General features: G+C 48.9%; 1 protein-coding gene across 1 annotated transcript in view; it reads left to right on the top strand.

Moving 5' to 3' along the window:
* The window catches only part of KCNN3 (potassium channel, calcium activated intermediate/small conductance subfamily N alpha, member 3), a 206,874-nt gene that overhangs the window by 98,613 nt on the left and 87,772 nt on the right, over nucleotides 1-20,489 (top strand). Inside the window, exon 4 of the mRNA XM_015419135.1 lies at nucleotides 16,226-16,367. Within this exon, the coding sequence (XP_015274621.1) occupies nucleotides 16,226-16,367 (142 nt within the window). The remainder of the gene's footprint in view (nucleotides 1-16,225; nucleotides 16,368-20,489) is intronic.

Here is a 20,489-nt window from a genome sequence, read left to right as displayed (position 1 = left end):
TCAACCAGTTCCTCTAGAGGGCCAACAGCAGGGCGGAGAGGCCGAGGCCTTCTCCTCATAACATCAGAAGAGCCCTGCTGGGTCAGACCAGTGAGGGTCCATCTAGTCCAGCATCCTGCCTCACACAGTGGCCTCAACCAGTTCCTCTGGAGGGTCAGCAACAGGGCAGAGAGGCCGAGGCCTTCCCCTAATAAGAATATAAGAAAAACCCGAATGATTCAGACCAGCAGTCCATCTAGTCCAGCATCCTATCTCACACAGTGGCCTCAACCAGCTCCTCTGAAGGGCCAACAACAGGGCATGGAGGCCGAGGCCTTCCCCTCATAAGAACATCAGAAGAGCCCTGCTGGGTCAGACCAGTGAGGGTCCATCTAGTCCAGCATCCCGTCTCACACAGTGGCCTTAACCAGTTCCTCTAGAGGGCCAACAGCAGGGCAGAGAGGCTAAGGCCTTCCCCTCATAAGAACATCAGAAGAGCCCTGCTGGGTCAGACCATGAGGGTCCATCTAGTCCAGCATCCCGTCTCACATGGTGGCCTCAACCAGTTACTCTGGATGGCTAACAACAGGGTGTAGAGGCTGAGGCCTTCCCCTCATAAGAATGTAAAAAGAGCCCTGCTGGGTCAGACCAGTGAGGGTCCCTCTAGTCCAGCATCCCGTCTCACACAGTGGCCTCAACCAGTTCCTCTGGAGGGCCAACAACAGGGCAGAGAGGCTGAAGCCTTCCCCTGATGTTGCCTCCTGGCTCTGGGATTCAGAGGTTGGCTGTCTCTGAATGTGGAGGTTCCCTTCAGTCACCATGACAAGTAGCCACCGATAGATCTCTCCTCCATCTGTCCAATCCCCTTCCAAAGCTGTTTATGCCTGTGGCCATCACTTTGTTATACATCTAAATGTGCATGTCTCTGGTCAGAATGCTCTGTGGGCAGAGTGTAAATCAAATGAGGATTTGTCAGGGGTTGCTCCATCTGCTGTTCCTTCCTCTGAGCATCTCAGGCTGGCACGTGAAGTTGTCTCTTCTGCTATTTTATCATCACAACAACCTAATGAGGTAGGGACCATTTCAATTCAGGAAAATGGTACGGAGTGGGTGGGGGGATGAGGAACCTCTCCCAGTATGCTGCAGTCCTGATATGAATTGGAACTGAGTTCCTCTGGGGGGACTTGGAACTGAGTTCCTCTGGGGGAATCACGGCCCAGTTGATAGAAAGTCCTTGTGGTAGACCATGGTGTGATTTAAGGGCTGTAATGTGTAGTGGTTAGTGTTAGACTAGGAGCTGGGGGGCATGGGTTCAGAATCTCTGCCCAGCCATGGAATTCTCTTTCAGCTTATCCTACCTCACAGGGTTGTTGTGAGGATAAACTGGAGGAAGAGAATATGATGCAGTACTGCAGCTGTACTGCAAGGTAAATTCACTCGAGTGCCAATGCATGAACGTATGTGCCCATGCATGGCTAATATGGTGGAATCAGTTACTCATGTCCTCCTGTTCTGCAGAGTCTATCAGGAGGAACGAGACCATCTTATACTACCCCTTCTGTCTAGATTTAGCCCTCTGGAGTCTTACCTTAACTTTAGGCCAGAAGTCCTTTGTAAATTCCTCCTAGAAGACATTCAGAGCTCAGTGACTTAACACCGTTGCAAAATGTTGTTGCTTAGCTATTAGGAAACGTAAACTTATTTTAGCTGAAAAAAATTGTGTGATTCTCCGATTAATATTATTTTATTTTACTAATTTTATTAAATTTCTCTTGTTAATGTTTTTATACTATTCTTATGTTATTACTGCTTTAATCTTTCTTATATCAGAATTGTACTGTTTTACTGGCTCTTGCTGTAATAAATTCGATCAGATCAAAGCTAGGCTCCAAGAAACAGAGAGGGTGTGACTGGCCCTGGGTTAGGGTTAGAGTGGGCTCTTAGAGATTTGAACCTGGGACTCTCCAGCCCTACCCTGGCCCTCTAACCGGATTTCAGGGTCCTCCCATGGTTTAGCCTCAGAACACGAGGCTCACTTTTGAGATGGCGTAACATAGTGTGGGTCAAGGGATTGGCTTCCCACCAGATGTAAACTCGGGGCTTCTCCTGAGAGGCTGGCCACTCCCTATATTCTGAAATCTAGGAAAGGGGGGAGATAGTTGTGAATTTCCTCCATCATGCAGCGGGCTGTACTAGATGACCCCAGAGGTCCCTTCCAACTCTATGATTCTACGATCTTCCCGGGTTGAGATACTGGGTGGGATTGCTAATTCTGAGGAAGACAGTCAGGATTCAAAATGATCTAGATAGGCTGGAGCAGTGGGCTGAGGCAAATAAAATGAATTTCAATAGGGATAAGTGCAAAGTCCTACACTTAGGTATAAAAAAATCAAAGGCACAGATATAGAATGGGAGGGACTTGGCTTGACAGCAGCTCATGTGAAAGGGATCTAGGTGTTCTGGTTGATCACAAGCTAAACATGAGCCTGCAGTGTGATGCGGCTGCGAAGAAAGCTAATGCAATCTTAGAATGCATTAACAGCAGCATTGTGTCCAGATCACGTGAGTTGGTAGTTCGGCTCTATTCGTCTATGGTCAGGCCTCACCTGGAGTACTGTGTTCAGTTTCGGGCACCACATTTTAGGAAGAGTGTTGTCAAGCTCGAGCGTGTCCAGAAGAGGGCAACCAGGATGGTGAGAGGGTTGGAATCCAAGTCTTATGAGGAAAGGCTGAAAGAGTTGGGTATGTGTAGCTTGGGGAAGAGAAGGCTTAGAGGGGACACGTTTGCAGTCTTCAAATATTTAAAGGGCTGTCATGTAGAAGATGGAGCGGATCTATTCTCTCTTGCTCTGGATTGCAAGACTAGATCTAATGGGTGGAATTACAAGTGAGTCGATACCGACTAAATATCAGGAGAAACTTCCTAACTGTAAGAGTGGTCAAGCAGTGGAACAGACTGCCTCGGGAGGTGGTGGATGCTCCTTCGCTGGACGTTTTCAAGCGGAGGCTGGACGACCATCTTTCGGGTATATTGTAGGGCTATCTTTCGGCTATGCTCCTGCAGAGTGCAGGGGGTTAGACTAGATGACCTGCAAGGTCCCTTCTAACTCTAACATTTATGATTCTATGATTTAAAAAAAAGCCGAATAAGAGCTTTGCTTCAGAGTCGACTCTAGAGCGCCACCTGCTGAATCGGCTGTCTCTTGCTGCCTTTGACCAAAGAACCTTCATTTCCTCTGGAGAGGATTTCAGAAGGGAGAGAAAGCATCTCTGGGTTCAGCCAAGGATTTCAGTACCTTTGGGGGCATACTGGGGGGTTTTGGGGGGGAGGGGATGCTTGGCTTCGAAATGAGCGCTGCTGTCAGCAAGGGTGCCCTTGAGCACATGCAGAGTATTAATGCCCCTCCGTTCCCCCAGAGCTGGGAGCAGGGGTTCCCAGGCAAGCGGGAGCCGCCCTGGAAACTTCGGAGGAACGTCGAGCCCCAACTTAGCCGATTCCAGCTTCCTGCCGCTTGGCAGAGGGAACGCAGTTTTTCTCTCTCTCCCATATTGGGAGCTGTTCCCTGCTTTGGTTTTTCATCGGCAAACACACACACACACAAGGCACGCGGGCACAGTTCGGTCCCCGAGGAAGGCTGCTGGGAAACCTGTTCTCTCTCTCTCTCTTTTTTACCTTTTCAGAGCGAGGTTTCCTAGATAACAAATCCCCTGCCCTGCTGTTGCTTTCAGAAACACCTTTTCTTAGCAACGCCATCCCTCCCGAGTGACACTCTGACCTCCGTTTCGGCGCCTGTCTCGCTGCTCTTCCAGCCTGGGGAATTACAGGCGAGCTTTTTTTTTTTTTTTTTTTTTAAGGATCAGACAGTTCTGCGGCATTTCGGCAGAACGCAGACAGCCCAAAGGGGATCTCTGTAAGGTCAGAAGAGCCCCGCCAGATCTCGTGAAGGGTGCATCGAATCCAGTGTCCTGTTTTCTACAGTGGACAGCCTTGGCGTCTGTGGAAGGCCTACAAGTCGGGGATGGAAGTCAAAGGCTCCCCTGCTTCTGGCCCCCGTGCTGGTACTCGGGGGTATACTGCTCCTGAACCTGGAGGTTCCATTTGGTTTTTGCAGGCGAGAGCCTTTGTGGACTTCTCCTGCATGAATTTGGTCTCTGTCTGTTTTAAAGCCTTCTGTGCCGGCATCTGAGAATCGTAGAAGCACAGAGTTGGCAGTGACCATAGAGGTCATCTAGTCCAACCCCTGCTCGATGCAGGATCAGCCTAGAGCGTCCCTGACAAGCGTTTGTCCAGCCGCTGCTTAAAGACTGCCAGGGAGGGGGAGCTCACCACCTCCTTAGGTAGCTGATTCCACTGCTGAAAGTCTTTCCTACGATCCAGCCGGTACCTTCCTGCCCCTTATTTTAAACCCATTCTTGCGAGTCCTCTCCTGCCAACAGGAACAGCTCCATGCCCTCCTCTAAGTAACAGCCCTTCAAATACTTCAAGAGAGCCATCATCAGCCTCCACTTCTCCAGACTGAACATTCCCAAGTCCTTCAGCCTTTCCTCACAGGGCTTCTTGGTCTCCAGGCCCCCGATCATCCTCGTCGCTCTCCTCTGCACCCGCCCCATTCTGTCCACGTCCATTTTGAAGTGAGGCCTCCAGAACTGCACTCAATACTCCACGTGCGGCCTGACCAATGCAGCGTACAGTGGGACTATGACATCTCGCGATGTGGCTGTTATGCCTCTGTTGATACACCCCAAGATCGCATTAGCCTTTTTTGCCGCTGCATCACACTGGCAGCTCATATTTAACTGGCGGTCCACCCGTGATCTTGTGGCTGTGTATTCTATAAGATCACAATATCTTGGGAGCGGTGGTCCGGATTCTACGGCCCATGAATGTCCTGAGCTCATCTGGCTCATCTAGCTCAGTTTTCTCCACTCTGACACCCCACCCCTCGGGTTGCCAACCTCCAGGTGGAGGTGGGAGATCTCCTGGAATTACAGCTGGTCCCCAGGTGACAGAGATCAGTCCCCCTGGAGGAAATGGCTGCTTTGAAAGGTGGTCTCTGTGCCATTATACCCCTCCCCGAACTGAACCCCCAAAATCTCCAGGAATTTCCCAACCTCGAGCTGACATCCCTATCCACTTTGTAGGCTTGCTGTAGCCCAATTGTAGACCTGCTGGGTGAAGACCAGTCCCTTAAGCAGCTAGATGAAAGGCAGCATACCTGAAACAGAGTTCTGTGTTACCCCAGAAACTTACACAGGAGGGAGCACTATGTGTCTCAGAAGCTGAGTTTTTAAATATCAAAGTGACACAGTTCAGGGCATTAATCGGAACCTGGATCTAGTCGTCCAGTCTAGTTTTCAAGGTGCCGGTGCTTTTCTGGAGAGCCAGCATGTTGTGTTAGTGAACAGTCGGACTGGAGAGACCTGGGTTCGAATCCTCTCCCAGCCATAAAGCTCACTGGGTGAGGTTGGGCCAGTCGTTTTCTCTCAATTTAGCCAATCTCACGGAGCGGTTGTGAGAATAAGATGGAGCACCATGTACTCTTCCCCGAAATCATTAGAGGCGAGTCAGGATTAAAAAAAAAAAAGTGATTGTGTTTTATTTATTTCTTACTTCATTTATATCCTGGCGTTCTTCCCAAATGGATTGTTCTTAATTAAGACATATTGGGGATTGAGTCCTAGCGTGGAAAACACAGGGTTCGAGATTGATTAGTGGAGAGAAGTGTGTGTGTGTGTGAGAGAGGAGATACTCCGTGTACTTCCCTGCAAATTTTGCAAAACTCAATTCTGAGAACAGCCATGCTTCAATTGAGCATTGAAAATGTTTCTTTGCATCTGCGTCTATGCACGCATAATATTTCATTTTTATGCTCCTCTATTTCATTAGTCTCTCTCTCTCTCTCTCTCTCTCTCTCTCTCTCTCTCTCTCTCTGCATTGAGGAGATGTGGGGGACTGGAAATTTTTTGCCTTTTTCAATTTAACCCCCCCCCCCACACACACAATTCAGAGACTTAGGACTGGAGAGTGTTGGATAAATTGATTGGGAGGAATCTGCCAAAAACGCCATCTGCTTTTTGCCTTTTTAACGATCGGGCCGAAGGGCGTAGCTTGGGAAAGGAAGCCACGTCCAGGAGGCGAGGGCTGCGTCTTCCTTGCGACCTTTGGATGGGTCCTCTCGAGTCACAGCTGGCCTTCGACTCGATTGTAGAGGACTCATGGGCACACCTCTAAGGTTTGGTGGTAAATACCTGTGCCCACCCCTGGTCTTCTTATGCATTAGGATGAGAACATAAGGGAACATGAGAACATCAGAGAAGCCAGTGTTGGATCAGGCCAGTGGCCCATCCAGTCCAACACTCTGTCACACAGTGGCCAAAAATACCAGGTGCCATCAGGCGGTCCAGCAGTGGGGCCAGGACACTAGAAGCCCTCCCACAGTCCCCCCCCCTCCCACAAGCACCAAGAAGACAGAGCATCCCTTGTCCCAGACGGAGAGTTCATATCTATACCTTTTGGCTAATAGCCACTGATGGACCTCTGCTCCATATGTAAATCCAATTCCCTCTTGAAACGTCCATGCTTGTAGCTGCCACCACCTCCTGTGGCAGTGAATTCCACATGTGAATCACTCTTTGGGTGAAGAAGGACTTCCTTTTATCTTTTCTTCTAACCCGACTGCTCGGCAATTTCACGGAGTGCCCACGAGTTCTTGTATTGTGAGAAAGGCAGAGAAGTACCGCTTTCTCGACCTGCTCTATCCCAGGCATAATCTTGTAAACCTCGATCATGTCACCCCTCGGCCGTCGTCTCTCCAGGCTAAAGAGCCCCAAGCGCTTTAACCTTTCTCTGAAAGTTGACCAACCCTTTTATCATTCTAGCTGCCCTTTTCTGCACTTTTTCCAATGCTATAATATCCTTTCTGAAGTGTGGTGTCCAGAATTGTGCACAGTATTCCAAACGACAGTTTTCCAAAGGAGAGAAAAGTGATTCTCTAAAGCAAGAGATTTGGCAAGCCAGTGTCCTGCCAAGACAGGGAGCTGTGCCAGTCTGTCTGTAGCAGTAGAAAAGAGCAAGAGTCCAGCAGCACCTTCAAGACTAACAACATTGGTGGTAGGGGAGGAGCTTTCGTGAGCCACGGCTCACCTCTTCAGAAAGGTTGTGCCAGGGGACTCAGAACTGTATATCCTTTTCTGCTTGGGGGTGGTTGACTTTTTGACAGGACCTTTTTTTACTTCCTTACTTCGTTTATACCACACCTTTCTTCCCAGCCAGTACCCGGGGTGACTTAACATAGAATCATCGAGCTGGAAGGGGCCATACAGGCCATCTAGTCTGACCCCCTGCTCGATGCAGGATCCGCCTAGAGCACCCCTGACAAGTGTTTGTCCAGCTGCTGCTAGAAGACTGCCAGGGAGGGGGAGTTCACCACCTCCCTAGGCAGCCAATTCCGCTGACGAGCTCCTCTTACTGTAAAAAATCTTTTCCTAATATCCAGCCCTTTCCACCTGTAATTTAGACCCATCATTGTGAGTCCTGCGCTGCCGACAGGAACAGCTCCCAGCCCTCCTCTAGGCGACAGCCCTTCTGATACTTCAAGAGGGCATTCATGTCCCCCCCTCCCCCTCCTCCAGACGGAACATGCCCACATCCCTCAGCCTTTCCTCCCAGGGCTTCTTGGTCTCCAGGCCATCGATCATCCTCGTTGCTCTCCTCTGCACCCCGCTCCATTCTGCCCACGTCCTTTTTGAAGTGAGGCCTGCAGATCTGCACATAGTACTCCAGGCGTGGCCCGGCCAAGCCGTGGACAGCGGGACTATGACATCTTGCATTTTGGATGTGACGTCTCTGTTGATACACCCCAAGATCGCATTGGCCTCTTTTGCCGCCGCATCACTCTGACTGCTCATATTTCGCTTACAGTCCACCCAGACTCCCAAGTTCTTGTTCGTACACACACAGCTACCTGGAAGTGTCTCCCCCATCCAGTTTGAGTGCTGTTCATTTTTGCACGTACCCTTGTTGAATTGCATCTTGTTCACATCTCTGCCCAGCTTCCCAGTGTGCTCAGATTTCCCTGAATTATGTCTCTGTCTTCCAGCGTGTTCACCACGCCTCCCAATTGAGTTTTATCATGTTCCTGAACCTTCCCTACCAACTTCACCTTTGCCCATTCATAGGCCCAGCAGAAGCCCACGAGGTGGTCTCACGTCCCATATCTGTCCCTCGCCACCTGCCTGCCTTAGGCCGTAATCCAAGAAGGCCGCACTGAGGGTGGTTCCAATCAGCGTTAATTCTCCTCTCCTCCATTTGATCCTCACAACAACCCTGCGAGGTATGTTAGGCTGAGACGGGCTCAAGGTCACCCGGCAAGCGTCCATGGCAGAGCAGGGATTCAAAACCAAGTCTCCCAAATCCCAGTCTGACACCAACTGCAATACTGCTCTGGCTGCTTTGACCTGGATAGCCCAGACTAGCCCGATCTCGTCAGATCTCAGAAGCTAAGCAAGGTCGGCCCTGGCTAGTATTTGGAAGGGAAACCTCCAAGGAATACCAGGGTCGTGAGTAGAGATGTAAAATTTCCGGAAATTTTGAAGCTCGGAAAAAAACCCGTTTTTTCCCGGAAAAAAACGGAAATTTTCGGAAAATTGAAAAAAATGCTACATTAGCATTTCTTCTCTTTTCTAGATTGAAAGTCATTCTATTACTTTAGGAACATAAACTATGACTATGGACATTTTTACTTGGCATGAGATTATCACAACTAGCATATTAAAAATATAGTGTATCCAAACAATTATTACAAACAGAATACCCTCCCACATGGAAAAACAAAACTGAAACTTTTTAATTTTCTTCTGACAATAGCACCTCCCAAAGGAAGAAATGCATCTTGTTCTTGCATTGGAGAGTTCAGTTTGTAACCTAGAACTTGCTTGTCCTCAGTATACAGAAATTAGATCAATCTGATACCATATATATATTTTTTAGAAATGATTTGGAAAATATTTGAACACCTTGAATTAAAATATTAAATTCATCATGTTAAAATAAAACGTTCCATAATCAATTTTTTTTTCTTTTCTTTTTTCAATTTTTCCAATTTTTCGGAAAAAACCAAAAAAGGCTTCAGGGAAAAAATGGAAAAAAACTGTTTTCCCCCCGAATTTTTCCGGTTTTTTTGCCGGGCCTTCACATCTCTAGTCGTGAGGCAGAGGCAGGCAATGGCAAACCACCATTGGAACATCTCTTGCCTTAAAAAAAGCAGCTCTAGCTCGCAACCTAGCTAGAACTTCTGGCTGCCAGACAATCTTAGGATCTCATGGCTATCCTACACACACTGCCATACAGTAATTAATTAATTACCACTGGCTGATCATTGGTGGTTCTGAATTGTGTGTGTGTGGGGCTGGGGCAAGAGCCATTGGTGGGCCCCCGGCCCCAAGTGAGTCTACCTTCTCACTCCTGCCCCACTCACTGCTTCTCTCCTTCTCGGCCCAGTCCACCCTTGCTGCATCATGGCCCTTCCTTCTCCACTCCCCTCTCTGCTTCCTCGTTCTATCGGTCGGTTACGTTTTTCTATTGCCCTCCTCCGAGCACGTCACATTTGAGCGTGTCACACTTGAGAGCCAGTTTGGTGCAGTGGTTAAGTGCGCGGACTCTAATCTGGGAGAACTGGGTTTCATTCCCCACTCCTTCACTTGCAGCTGCTGGATGACCTTGGACCAGTCATAAGTTCTTTCAGAGCTGTCCTTGAAAGGGCAGTTTCTCTCAGAGCTCTCTCAGCCCCGCCTACCTCACAGGGTGACTGTTGTGGGGAGGGGAAGGGAAAGGAGATTGTAAGCCGCTCTGAGACGCTGAGTGAAGGGTGGGGTATAAATCCAATCTCTTTCTCCTCCTCCTCCTCTTCTTCTTCTCCTCCCCCCCAGCAACAACAACCCTGGAAGGTAGGCGAGGCAGAGAGAGAGTGACCGGCCGAAGTGTGCTTCATGGCTGGACAGGAACGTGAATTCCGGCTGGGCGGGAACTGAGCCTCCCCGTGAGACCAGCCAGGCAGGCAGGGGCAGCAAAGAGTCGTAGGGGTGGGGGGTTCCTGGAGCTGGTAGGCAGCCCTGGCACCTGCCCAAAGATGCCCACTCCATAGGGAGGAGCGTGATGCTCTCTAGGGCCCCTTTCTGGAGAAAGGGATTGGCTTTCCAAGAACACAGAGCTTTTCTCATCCTTTCTTTCTGGGGAGAAGGCGTGACCGGGATCCCATTGGCTAAGCCACAGTGCGGAATTTTCAGTAAGGCTCTCACCCAATTAGAGGGCAGATGAATTCTAATAACCTACATACATCTTCATATGGGTGTCGCTGTTTCGGAGAGAAGAAGAAGAAGAAGAGGAGATTGGATTTATACCCCGCCCTTCACTACCCAAAAGAGTCTCTGAGCGGCTTACAATCTCCTTTCCCTCCCCCTCCCCACAACAGACACCCTGTGAGGTAGGTGGGGCTGAGAGAGCTCTCTCGAGGACTGCCCTTGAGAGAACAGCTCTGAGAGAACTTGTAACTGACCCAAGGTCACCCAGCTGGCTGCATGTAGAGGAGTGGGGAATCAAACCCGGTTCTCCCAGTTTAGAGTCCGCTCTCTTAACCACTACACCAAACTGGTTCTCAGGAACGAGCACACGTGTGCTCTGGTTGTGTGCGTTAGCAGAGGCATTCTGTGTTGCGTGAGAGGGCACATGGAGAATGCCTTGTTCAAGTAGGAATGTCTCTTCTGAGACAGTACCTGCCACCTGCAATTTAGATAAGATTAAAAACAGTTCTTTCTTTCTTTTTTAAAAGCTTCCTTATTTATCAGGAAAAGTTTCTCATTGCCCTGACGTGGATAGTCCAGGCAAGTCTGATCTCGTCAGATTATGGAAGCTAAGCAGGGCCGACTCTGGCAAGTACTTGGATGGGAGACCTCCAAGGAATACTTGGATGCAGACATAGCCAATAGCAAGTCACCTCTCTGAACGTCCCTTGCCTCCAAGCCCCAGTGGGGCCACCAGAAGTCATCCATGACTTCCAGGCATGCATGCAGACATGCAAACACACACACACACAACACAAAATACCCCCCCCTAAAAAAAAGGAAGAGAAGAAGAAGAGAGAAAATAAGAGAGAAGAGATTGGATCAATACCCTGCCCTTCACTTGGAGTCTCAGAGCGGCTTACAATCTCCTTTCCCTTCCCCTCCCCACAACAGACACCCTGTGAGGTAGGTGGGGCTGAGAGAGCTCTGAGGACTGCTTCTGAGAGGATGACTCTGAGAGAAATTGTGAGTGACCCAAGGTCACACCAGCAGCTGCATGTGGAGGAGTGGGGGAATCAAACCCTGTTCTCCCAGATAAGACTCCGCGCTCTTGACCACTACACCAAACTGTCCCACAGGTTTTTTATTCAATTTTCTTTGCAATTGGCTTTCCTCTACAGTTGGGACTCAAAACGGTTTACAGTAGTGTTCGCCCCCTCCTCCATTCTCTCACAAGAACACCCCTGTGAGGTAGGATAGGCTGAGAGCTTGTAATGGGCCCAGGGTCAACCAGCAGACTTCCATGGTGGATGTGGGCCTTCGAACCCAGGATCCAACGCTGTATCCACTACGCCACGCCGACTCTTGCATTTTCTTCCCCAGCCAAGGCGCCTCCCCTTCCCCAGGGAAAGCCCTTCATTCCAATTCAGTGCTGCAGCACCAGCCTGGGACAACTGCTCTTATCCAGAGAGCAGAAAGCACCCTCTGTTGGGAAGGACCCATTTCACACAAAAGCGGAACACGCGAGTCCCTCCGGGGTCACTTCTGGCCATGCTGCTGCCGACTGCTCAGCTGTCGGTCTGCTCTCGTAGCATCTCTGTGATGGGTGTACGTGATCGCCTTGGGAGCTTGGCGGGCAGCTCACTGGGGTTGCGGCGTCGCTCTTTTTGCGGCCCTTCAACACCTGTCAGGCTCTTGTTGGGCGCTGGGAAGCTGACGCCGGTTGTAGCGCGCGCTCACCCGTCTCCTGTCAGTCTGGCCACCTTTACCCGCACTGCGGTGGCGACTTACCAGAGAAGGAAGGGTCGGTGCAGGAGGGGGCTGTTTGGTGGGCCTGTCTCCAGTTCCTCCCACAATAGACCTCCGGGAAGTCCTCATAGCCACGTAGCCACACTGGACCCTGGTTGGTTTCCAGGCCTGATCCAGAAGTTTTGATTTCCAAGCCTGAAACCAGCTCATGTTTGACAGAGTGCCGCTTCCTTTTAAGGTCTGAGTCAGTTTACGCATGCCCAAGAAGATCTGGGAGTGCCAATAATAGTGAAATCCCATGAGCCAGCATGGCATCGTGGTTAAGAGTGGCGGACTCTAATCTGGAGAACTGGATTTGATTCCGCATTCCTCCACAAGAAGTCAGCTGGGTGACCTTGGGTCGGTCACAGCTCTTTTGGAGCTCTCTCAGCCCCCAAAATCTAGCTAGAAGTTCTGGAAGTGCAAGAAATCCAGTGAGGCAGCGTGGCATACTGATTAAGAGTGACAGACTCTAATCTGGAGAACGGGTTCGATTCTGCATTCCTCCACAAGAAGCCAGCTCGGTGACCTTGGGTCAGTCACAGCTCTTTTGGAGCTGTCTCAGCCCCCAAAATAAGTCTAGCTCAACGTGTTAAAAGAACTAGAACTTAAGGCTGCCAGGAAATCTTCATATCTCCTGGCTGTTCTACATATAATGCCATGTGATCAGGGGTCATTTCATAGAAAAAGAGCTGCAGGAGCTCATTAGCATACCTAATGAGCTATTAGCATGGAACATTAGCATATGCCACACCCCCTGACATCACCAGAAGTGATGTCAGAAGGGGAAGCAAAAAGGGGGGAGGCATCTTCAAGACACCCCGCCCCCGTTTTTTGCTTTTTTTGCTCTCAAGCAACCTCGCACAGGGGGGGGGGGGGGGAGCAAAGCAGCGGAGCGATCTCTCCATTCTATTTGATGGCCCATAGAATACAATGGAGAGGGCACGACTCCCGAGAGAAGGGGCTTTTAAACTTTAAGCCCCTTCTCTCTGGAGTCGCGCCGTAGTGGCAGCGCGATCTTTCCACTGTATTCTATGCGACGCGGCTCTAGGCAGAAGGAGCTTGGGGGCGGGGAGCTGGGGCAGGGCTTGCCGCCACCGCCATTTGTGCCCACTCCTGGGCTCCCAGAGCGGCGCTCCGGCCCGCTCCGGCCCCAAAAGACCCCTGCATGCGATGATTATTGATTATTAGTGAAACCCAGAGGTCATGTGACCAGTTGAGACTGCTTTGCCATCTGTGCCCTTTTTCTGGAGGAAAATGCCCTGACCAGGATCATTCATGCCTTAGGGAGGATCCAAAAATCAACAAATACCATGCTGCAGATGATCACAGAGTATCTCAAGTAATTTTTATATATTTTTTCATTGATATATTATTTTTTCTACATTTCTTATAAATGATTCACCACTGTATTAATTATCATATAAACAGGGCTATTTTGGGGCAGGAGCGCACAGGAACGGAGTTCCAGCTGGCTTCAGATTTGGCCACGCCCACTACAGCCAAAACCTCTGCGTGCGTGGCTACAGAGGGAAGGCCTGGAGAGCGGACCCCCCCCAGTGACTCTGAGGCGGGGGGGCCAGGGGGGCCCTGGAAGGATCGGGGAGGCATTTAAATGCCTCCCCACACCTTCCCCAGCCTGCCCAATGGCTGGTTTGCCCAGGCTCCCTGCAGCCGTGGGGCGCCTGGGCAAGCTAAGGGAAGGCAGTTTAAACTGCCTCCCCTCCCCTCCAATGGCTGGCATCCGCGGGGCGCCCAGGCAAGGCATTGGGGTGTGGTCTAATATGGCAATAAGTTTCTGCTGTTGGGTGTGGCCTATTATGCTAATGAGTTCCTGCTGGGCCTTTTTTAACAAAAAAAGCCCTGCATATAAAACTTAACACATAGAAAGAATCATATATCCAAACATCTAAGTATTGTCTTATTATGTATCACAAAAGATATCACACAACCCCTTTATTAATGCCAGTCCTCCTTAATTGTACAAAAGTTTTAAGAGGGAGGGCTCCCTTAAAGTCTATTTTGAATTAGTGCTCAGTCTTCCTCCAGCAGAGGTCCGGATATCCTCCTGTTTCAGTGTCTTCCTCAGGGAGTTCAACAGATATTCCCAAGCCACAAGGTTGCCAAATACTAACATAACAGGTAGCAAAAACAGAATAGGTTACAGTACTAGCAGTCTCATGGTGAACAGAGTCTCAAGAAAGTGAAAAGTTCTTACCCAAAATATTTATCCAAATTTCACCAATGAACGCTGCAAAAAGTCTCTCTTAGTGAGCTCAAGGCTTCCTCAAAAGTGAAAAGCACGTTCAGTCTCTCCTTAACCTTGCATAATTATATGGAGCACAATAGGAGTGGCTAATTAAAGGGACCTAGTCCTCCATTAGAAGCCATTCATCAGTATTAGAAATAAGTTTTTTGAGACTCTGTCCTTACATTAAAAGAATATACATGCAGTAATTCACAAAAAATATAAATCATTATATTGATTCAAACCATTTGGTTCCAAGGTGTTAAATAAAAAAATATAGCGTGCCTCCTGTTGATGTAAGAGTTTATTGATACCCACCCTATTATAAGGGTAGTTTTTAATTTCTTTAAGTACAAAGACTCTTAAGTCTTCTGGAGTATGTTTCATGGTTAAAAAGTGATTTGTTAAAGGTGCATCTGTCACGTGGTGTTTACGGCGGGATTCATGTTCCAAGATCCAGCCATCATTGGATATTGTGCTGTTGTAATCCTAGATTTTACTGTCCGGACTAGAAAATCCAGGAGTGGAAGGGTTAAAACTGCACCCAAACCAGTGCTGTTTGGATCCCGTTTTAGGGCTTAATCCAAGAAACGCATCTCATGCCTCTCATTCATGTGGATGGCAGACTTTTACAGCCTCAGTTTACCTTGGGGCTGTGCAAGGTGGGCGGGAGAGGGTTTAACCCTTCAACTTCCACTTGGTTTTACTTTTTGAAACCAGGCTCCTCTGCTTTATAAGCTTTCTGAAGGAGAATAGATGTGTCGTTTTAAAAACATGCAATCCCCCCCCCCCTTTTGAAAAGTTGTACACACATGAACCTGGCTTATACTGAATCAGGCCCCTTGGTCCATCAAGGTCAGTGTTGTCTACTCAGTCTGGCAGCAGCTCCCCAGGGTCTCAGGCAGAGGGTCTTTCACATCACCTACTAGATTAGACGGTCTGATCTAGCAAAGCTCTCCTAACGATATGAGCAGCCAGTGTGATGCGTTGACAAAAAAGGCTAATGCGATCATGGGGTGTATCAACAGAGGCATAACATCCAAATTGCAAGATGTCCTAGTCCCGCTGTACACCGCATGGGTCAGGCCGCACCTGGAGTATTGAGTGCAGTTCTGGAGGCCTCACTTCCAAAAGGATGTGGACAGAGTGGAGCGGGGTGCAGAGGAGAGGGACGAGGGTGATCCGGGGCCTGGAGACCAAGAAGCCCTGGGAGGAAAGGCTGAGGGACTCGGGAATATTCAGTCTGGAGAAGAGGAGGTTGAAGGGGGAACAGGATGGCTCTCGTGAAGTATCGGAAGGGCTGTCCCTTAGAGGAGGGCAGGGAGCTGTTCCTGTCCGCAGCAGAGGAGAGAACTCGCAAGAATGGGTTTAAATTAAGGGCAGGAAGGTACCGGCTGGATCTTAGGAAAACCTTTTTTACAGTCAGAGTTGTTTGACAGTGGAATGGGCTGCCTGGGGAGGTGGTGAGCTCCCCCTCCCTGGCAGTCTTTAACCAGCGGCTGGACGAATACTTGTCAGGGATGCTCTAGGCTGATCCTGCAATGAGCGCAGGGGGTCAGACTAGATGGCCTGTAGCGCCCCTTCTGACTCTGTGATTCTAGGATTTTATGTTCTTACCAGATCCGCACTGGAGATGTGGGGATTGAATCTGGGGCCTTCTACAAGCAAAGCAGTTCCTCTAGCACTGGGCTATAGCCTCTACTCAGACTGTCAGCTGCTCTCCAGGGTCTCAGGCGGGAATCTTTCACATCACCTAGTGTCTGGTCCTTTTAACGGGAGACGCCGGGGATTGAACCTGGGACCTTCTGCATGCCAAGCAGAGGCTCTTCCACTGAGCCGCGGCCCTTCCCCGATGGTGCTTCTTCCACAGGGGCTGGGAAGGTGCCCGGCTGTCTCTTGATTTCACCCCAGCTGCCTGTACTTCCTCGGCAGGTACCACGACCAACAAGACGTCACCAGCAACTTCCTGGGCGCCATGTGGCTGATCTCCATCACCTTCCTGTCCATCGGCTACGGCGACATGGTGCCGCACACTTACTGCGGGAAGGGCGTTTGTCTGCTCACGGGCATCATGGTAAGAGGAGCCCCGCGGGATGGTCCGGGGGGAGGACGGGAGACTGGGTGGGCCTTTGGGCGGATCGCTTGCATCGTCCTGAAAGGTTCTGGCGAGGTAATCGTTATGTTCATTTGGTGGAGATCGGGCTGGGGGGGGAAGTGCCGGGGGGGGGGACTCAGTGCCAAGGCAGTCCCGATTCGGTGACGCATATGAATTATGCAGATGAGCCTCGTTTGCATCCGCTCTCCTCCTCTGCATAATTCATTTCGGTTCTGCGAGTCCCGACGGCGAAGGCAGGGTGCTGGAAACTCCCGCTTTCACCCGCTTTGACCCTCATTCGGCAATTACCGAGATTTCCGCAGGCGTTCCTGCCTTAAAACATCTCTGCATCCATAAGGGCTAGGAGCTTGCCTTGCCGTGCTTGTAGCTTCTGAGGTTTCAGCCGGCGTCATCCTCACACGCTCAGCTTGTCTTTGTAGGCTAGACACTTGCTTTTTAAAAAGGGCCAAGAAGCTGAGTGAAAACACAAATAAGATTTATACCCCACCCTTCGCTACCCAAAGGAGTCTGAGAGCGCCTTACAAACTCCTTTCCCTCCCCCTCCTCACAACAGACACCCTGTGAGGTAGGTGGGGCTGAGAGAGCTCTGACAGGAACTGCTCTTTTTCAAGAACAGCTCTGACAGAACTACAGCTTGCCCAAGGTCATCAGCAGCTGCAAGTTGAGTGGGGAATCAAACCTGGGTCTCCCAGATTAGAGTCTGCGCACTTAACCACTACACCAAACTGGTTCTCCTTAGGGTTCCTGAGGGGCTCAGGGCGTGAAGTGCAATGTTTCTCGCCGTTGCTTTATCCTCCTCATGACCCTGTTAGGTCGGCTAGGCCGAGAGAAAGTCACTGGCCCGAGGTCATTGGGGAAGCTTCATGCCTGAGCAGGAACTTGAACCCGTGTCTTGCCATTCAACTCAACACACTGTCCAGTCCCCCACACTGCCCCAGATTCCCTCACCAAACCCTCGCCATGATAGGATGTTAAAACAGATGAAAGGGAAACTGGCAACTTTGGATCTTGATTGTCATGTTCCCTTAGGGGCTGCTTGAACCCAAACCTCTTGACTCACTATGAATTTAGGTACATAAAGATAGAAGGTGACAAAAACGGGACGGTAGTCTCCAGAATGCAGTGCCGTTTCGACAGACGTCTTCTCCTAACCAATAGTTTGATAATGTATGAAAAATTGCACTTCAATGGAAAAGCTGCCCAATTCACATGGAGTTTGATAACAGTTTCACCTATGACCTTGCACAAATAATGGAGAACATCTCTCAGACAGATTAAAGCTTATGTGTCCCGTTGTTGTCACCTTCTATCTTTATGTACCTGAATCTATAACTTGAATGTATTATTATCACTATGAATTTAGGCAGACCGTGAGAAGGAGGGCAGGAAGGGATGAGCCAATGCTCGGCTCTCGTGGCCCTTTCTGGGAGAACCAGGTTTAATTCCCCACGCCTCTACATGCAGCTGCTGGTGTGTCCTTAGGTCAGTCACAAGTTCTCTCCGAGCTGTTCTCTCACAAGCAGTTCTCACGAGAGCTCTCTCAGCCCCCACCTGCCTCACAGGGTGTCCGTTGTGGGGAGGGGAAGGGAAAGGTGATTGTAAGCCGCTCTGAGACTCCTTCGGGTAGTGAAGGGTGGGGTATAAATCCAATTTCCTCTTCCTCCTCCTCCTTATATGCCCAGGGTAATGCCAATTGCCACTAAGGGGTTGCTGGGGGAGCGGGGAGGGGAGGTGACTGTGAATTTCCTGCACTGTGCAGGGAGTCAGACTAGATGACCCTTGGGGATCCCTTCCAGCTCTGGGTCTTCCCCAGTGGCTCACGCTCAGCCACCAGGAATCTTTGTTCTTCCCCCTCTCCAACCCAAGAGTCACCACAGAAGGACTGTGATTGGATCGGTCCTTCCCCAGATCGGAAACATCTGCCTCATGAGCTCCCTTTTTCTGTGCAACTTGCTTGCAATGATCCGTTTATTCTTAATTGTATTTGTCCCCCACCCCCTTTTCAGCTAAAAATTGGTTCCCAAAAAAAGCTCTTGGGAATCGAAATACAATCCAAATGACAATTAGAACGGAAGACAAAATGTTCTTTGGGGAGAGAGTGCTCAGCTGGAGACGGATCCCTGCACGATGGAGGGGGTTCCTCGCAGATTTATTGATTTTTATTCAGGGTTTTTTTTCCTACCGTGCTTTTCTCCCCAAGTGTGGGGGGGGGACCCAAAGAGGCTTACAAAAATACAGGGGTTAAAGTCCTGCAGCAATCAGTTCTCAACAACGTTCCTTCAGAAGGCTCAAGTTTATTGAGTAGAGTAAAGGCAGTTCATCTGTGCATACAATCTGTGTCGGAACTAATGGCAAGCCCGCGAAATGAGAAGATATACACACTTCAAAACAGGGTCCCCTGATGGGTCTGAGCCAATCAGGGAGGAAGCTGGAGCCCGCCTAAGCTAATGGGTCTACATTCCCAACAAAAATGTCAGCAGCATGGGACCAAGGTCACAGGCCAAGATAAGACTAGAGATGTGAAGGCCCGGAAAAAACCCGGAAAAATTCGGGGGGAAAACCGTTTTTTCCCTGTTTTTTTCCTGAAGCCTTTTTGTTTTTTTTCCAAAAAATTGGAAAAATTGAAAAAAGAAAAAAAAATTGACTATGGAACGTTTTATTTTAACATGATGATTAAAATATTTTAAGACAAAGTGTTCAAATATTTTCCAAATAATTTCTAATATATATATATATATATGGTATCAGATTAATCTAATTTCTGTGCACTGAGGACAAGCAAGTCCTTGGTCACAAACAGAACTCTCTGATGCAAGAACAAGATGCATTTCTTCCTTTAGGAGGTGCGATTGTCAGAAGAAAATAAAAAAGTTTCAGTTTTGTTTTTGCATGTGGGTGGGTATTCTGTTTGTAAGAATTGTTTGGATACACTATATTTTTAATATGCTAGTTGTGATAATTTCATGCCAAGTAAAAATGCCCATAGTCATATTTTATGTTCCTAAAGTAACAGAATGACTTTCAATCTAGAAAAGACAAAAGAAATGTTAATGTAGCCTTTTTTTCCATTTTTCCGAAAATTCCCGTTTCCCCCCGGAAAAAAACGGAAAGAAACCGGGGGTTTTTCCGAGCTTCAAAATTTCCGGAAATTTTACATCTCTAGATAAGACACAGCAAGGAAAAACGAAAGTTAAGATTCCAGCACAGCAACAGACTCTACATCATCCCCCCCCCACTTCCACCTGCCATGGCAAGCGTAGCTAAAAAAGCCAGAGAAGGGGTCACAGTGTGCAGATACATGCCAACAGACCCAAAACCACTGTGGTAAAATTAACAATGACACATTGAATAGTTCTATGAGCATCAATTTGTGAAGCTATTAATCTTACAATATGGTAAAATAATTCAGGCATAGGCAAAGCAAAATCCAACATAATCGTATCTTCAATGAGCACACCAGTTTTTACACTCATTTCACCAATCTTCCTCATGAGTAAGAAGTCTTATAAAGTTGGAAGATGTCAACCTCTCAATTCAGTTTAGCTTCTTTTTAAAAACAGTATGGTTTCTTACTTGTTTTCTTCATAGTCAAATTCTCCTGAAAAAAGCATAGTTATAAGGAGTGGAGAAAGACATGAAGCTGAATGGAATAGTTTTGTTATGATTTCTAACTAGAGCAGTTGTTAGACTTACTTTCAGTTCCATTGCAAGTACTTGAATAGGAGCAAGCAAGACTTTGCTTTGCCTATGCCTGAATTCTTTTACCATATTGTAAGATTAATAGCTTCACAAATTGATGCTCATAGAACTATTAAATGTGTCTGTGGCTGTGGTCACACGGAGCATTAGGCACGCTAGAGAGACGGAAGATAGGCGGATTTTCCGGGTGCGATCTCACCGCCACATCTGGGAAGCGTAGAGTTCCCGTGGCGCACCCGAGGCTTCCTGCCGAAGATGCACGGTTAAAAACTAGTACCTCGGAGGTACTAGTTTCCAGTAACCGCGAGGCAAGGGCGGGCGTCTGATCGTGTTTCTGGTGGTAGTTCCGGCGCCTGCCCATGTCCCCTCGTATAAAGGGGT

Source organism: Gekko japonicus, unplaced genomic scaffold (genome assembly GCF_001447785.1).
Source record: "Gekko japonicus isolate JY-2015 unplaced genomic scaffold, Gekko_japonicus_V1.1 scaffold25, whole genome shotgun sequence".
NCBI classification, from domain to species: Eukaryota; Metazoa; Chordata; class Lepidosauria; order Squamata; family Gekkonidae; genus Gekko; species Gekko japonicus.
Note: the sequence above shows the minus strand (reverse complement) of the source record. Positions and strands in the feature narration are given on the sequence as shown.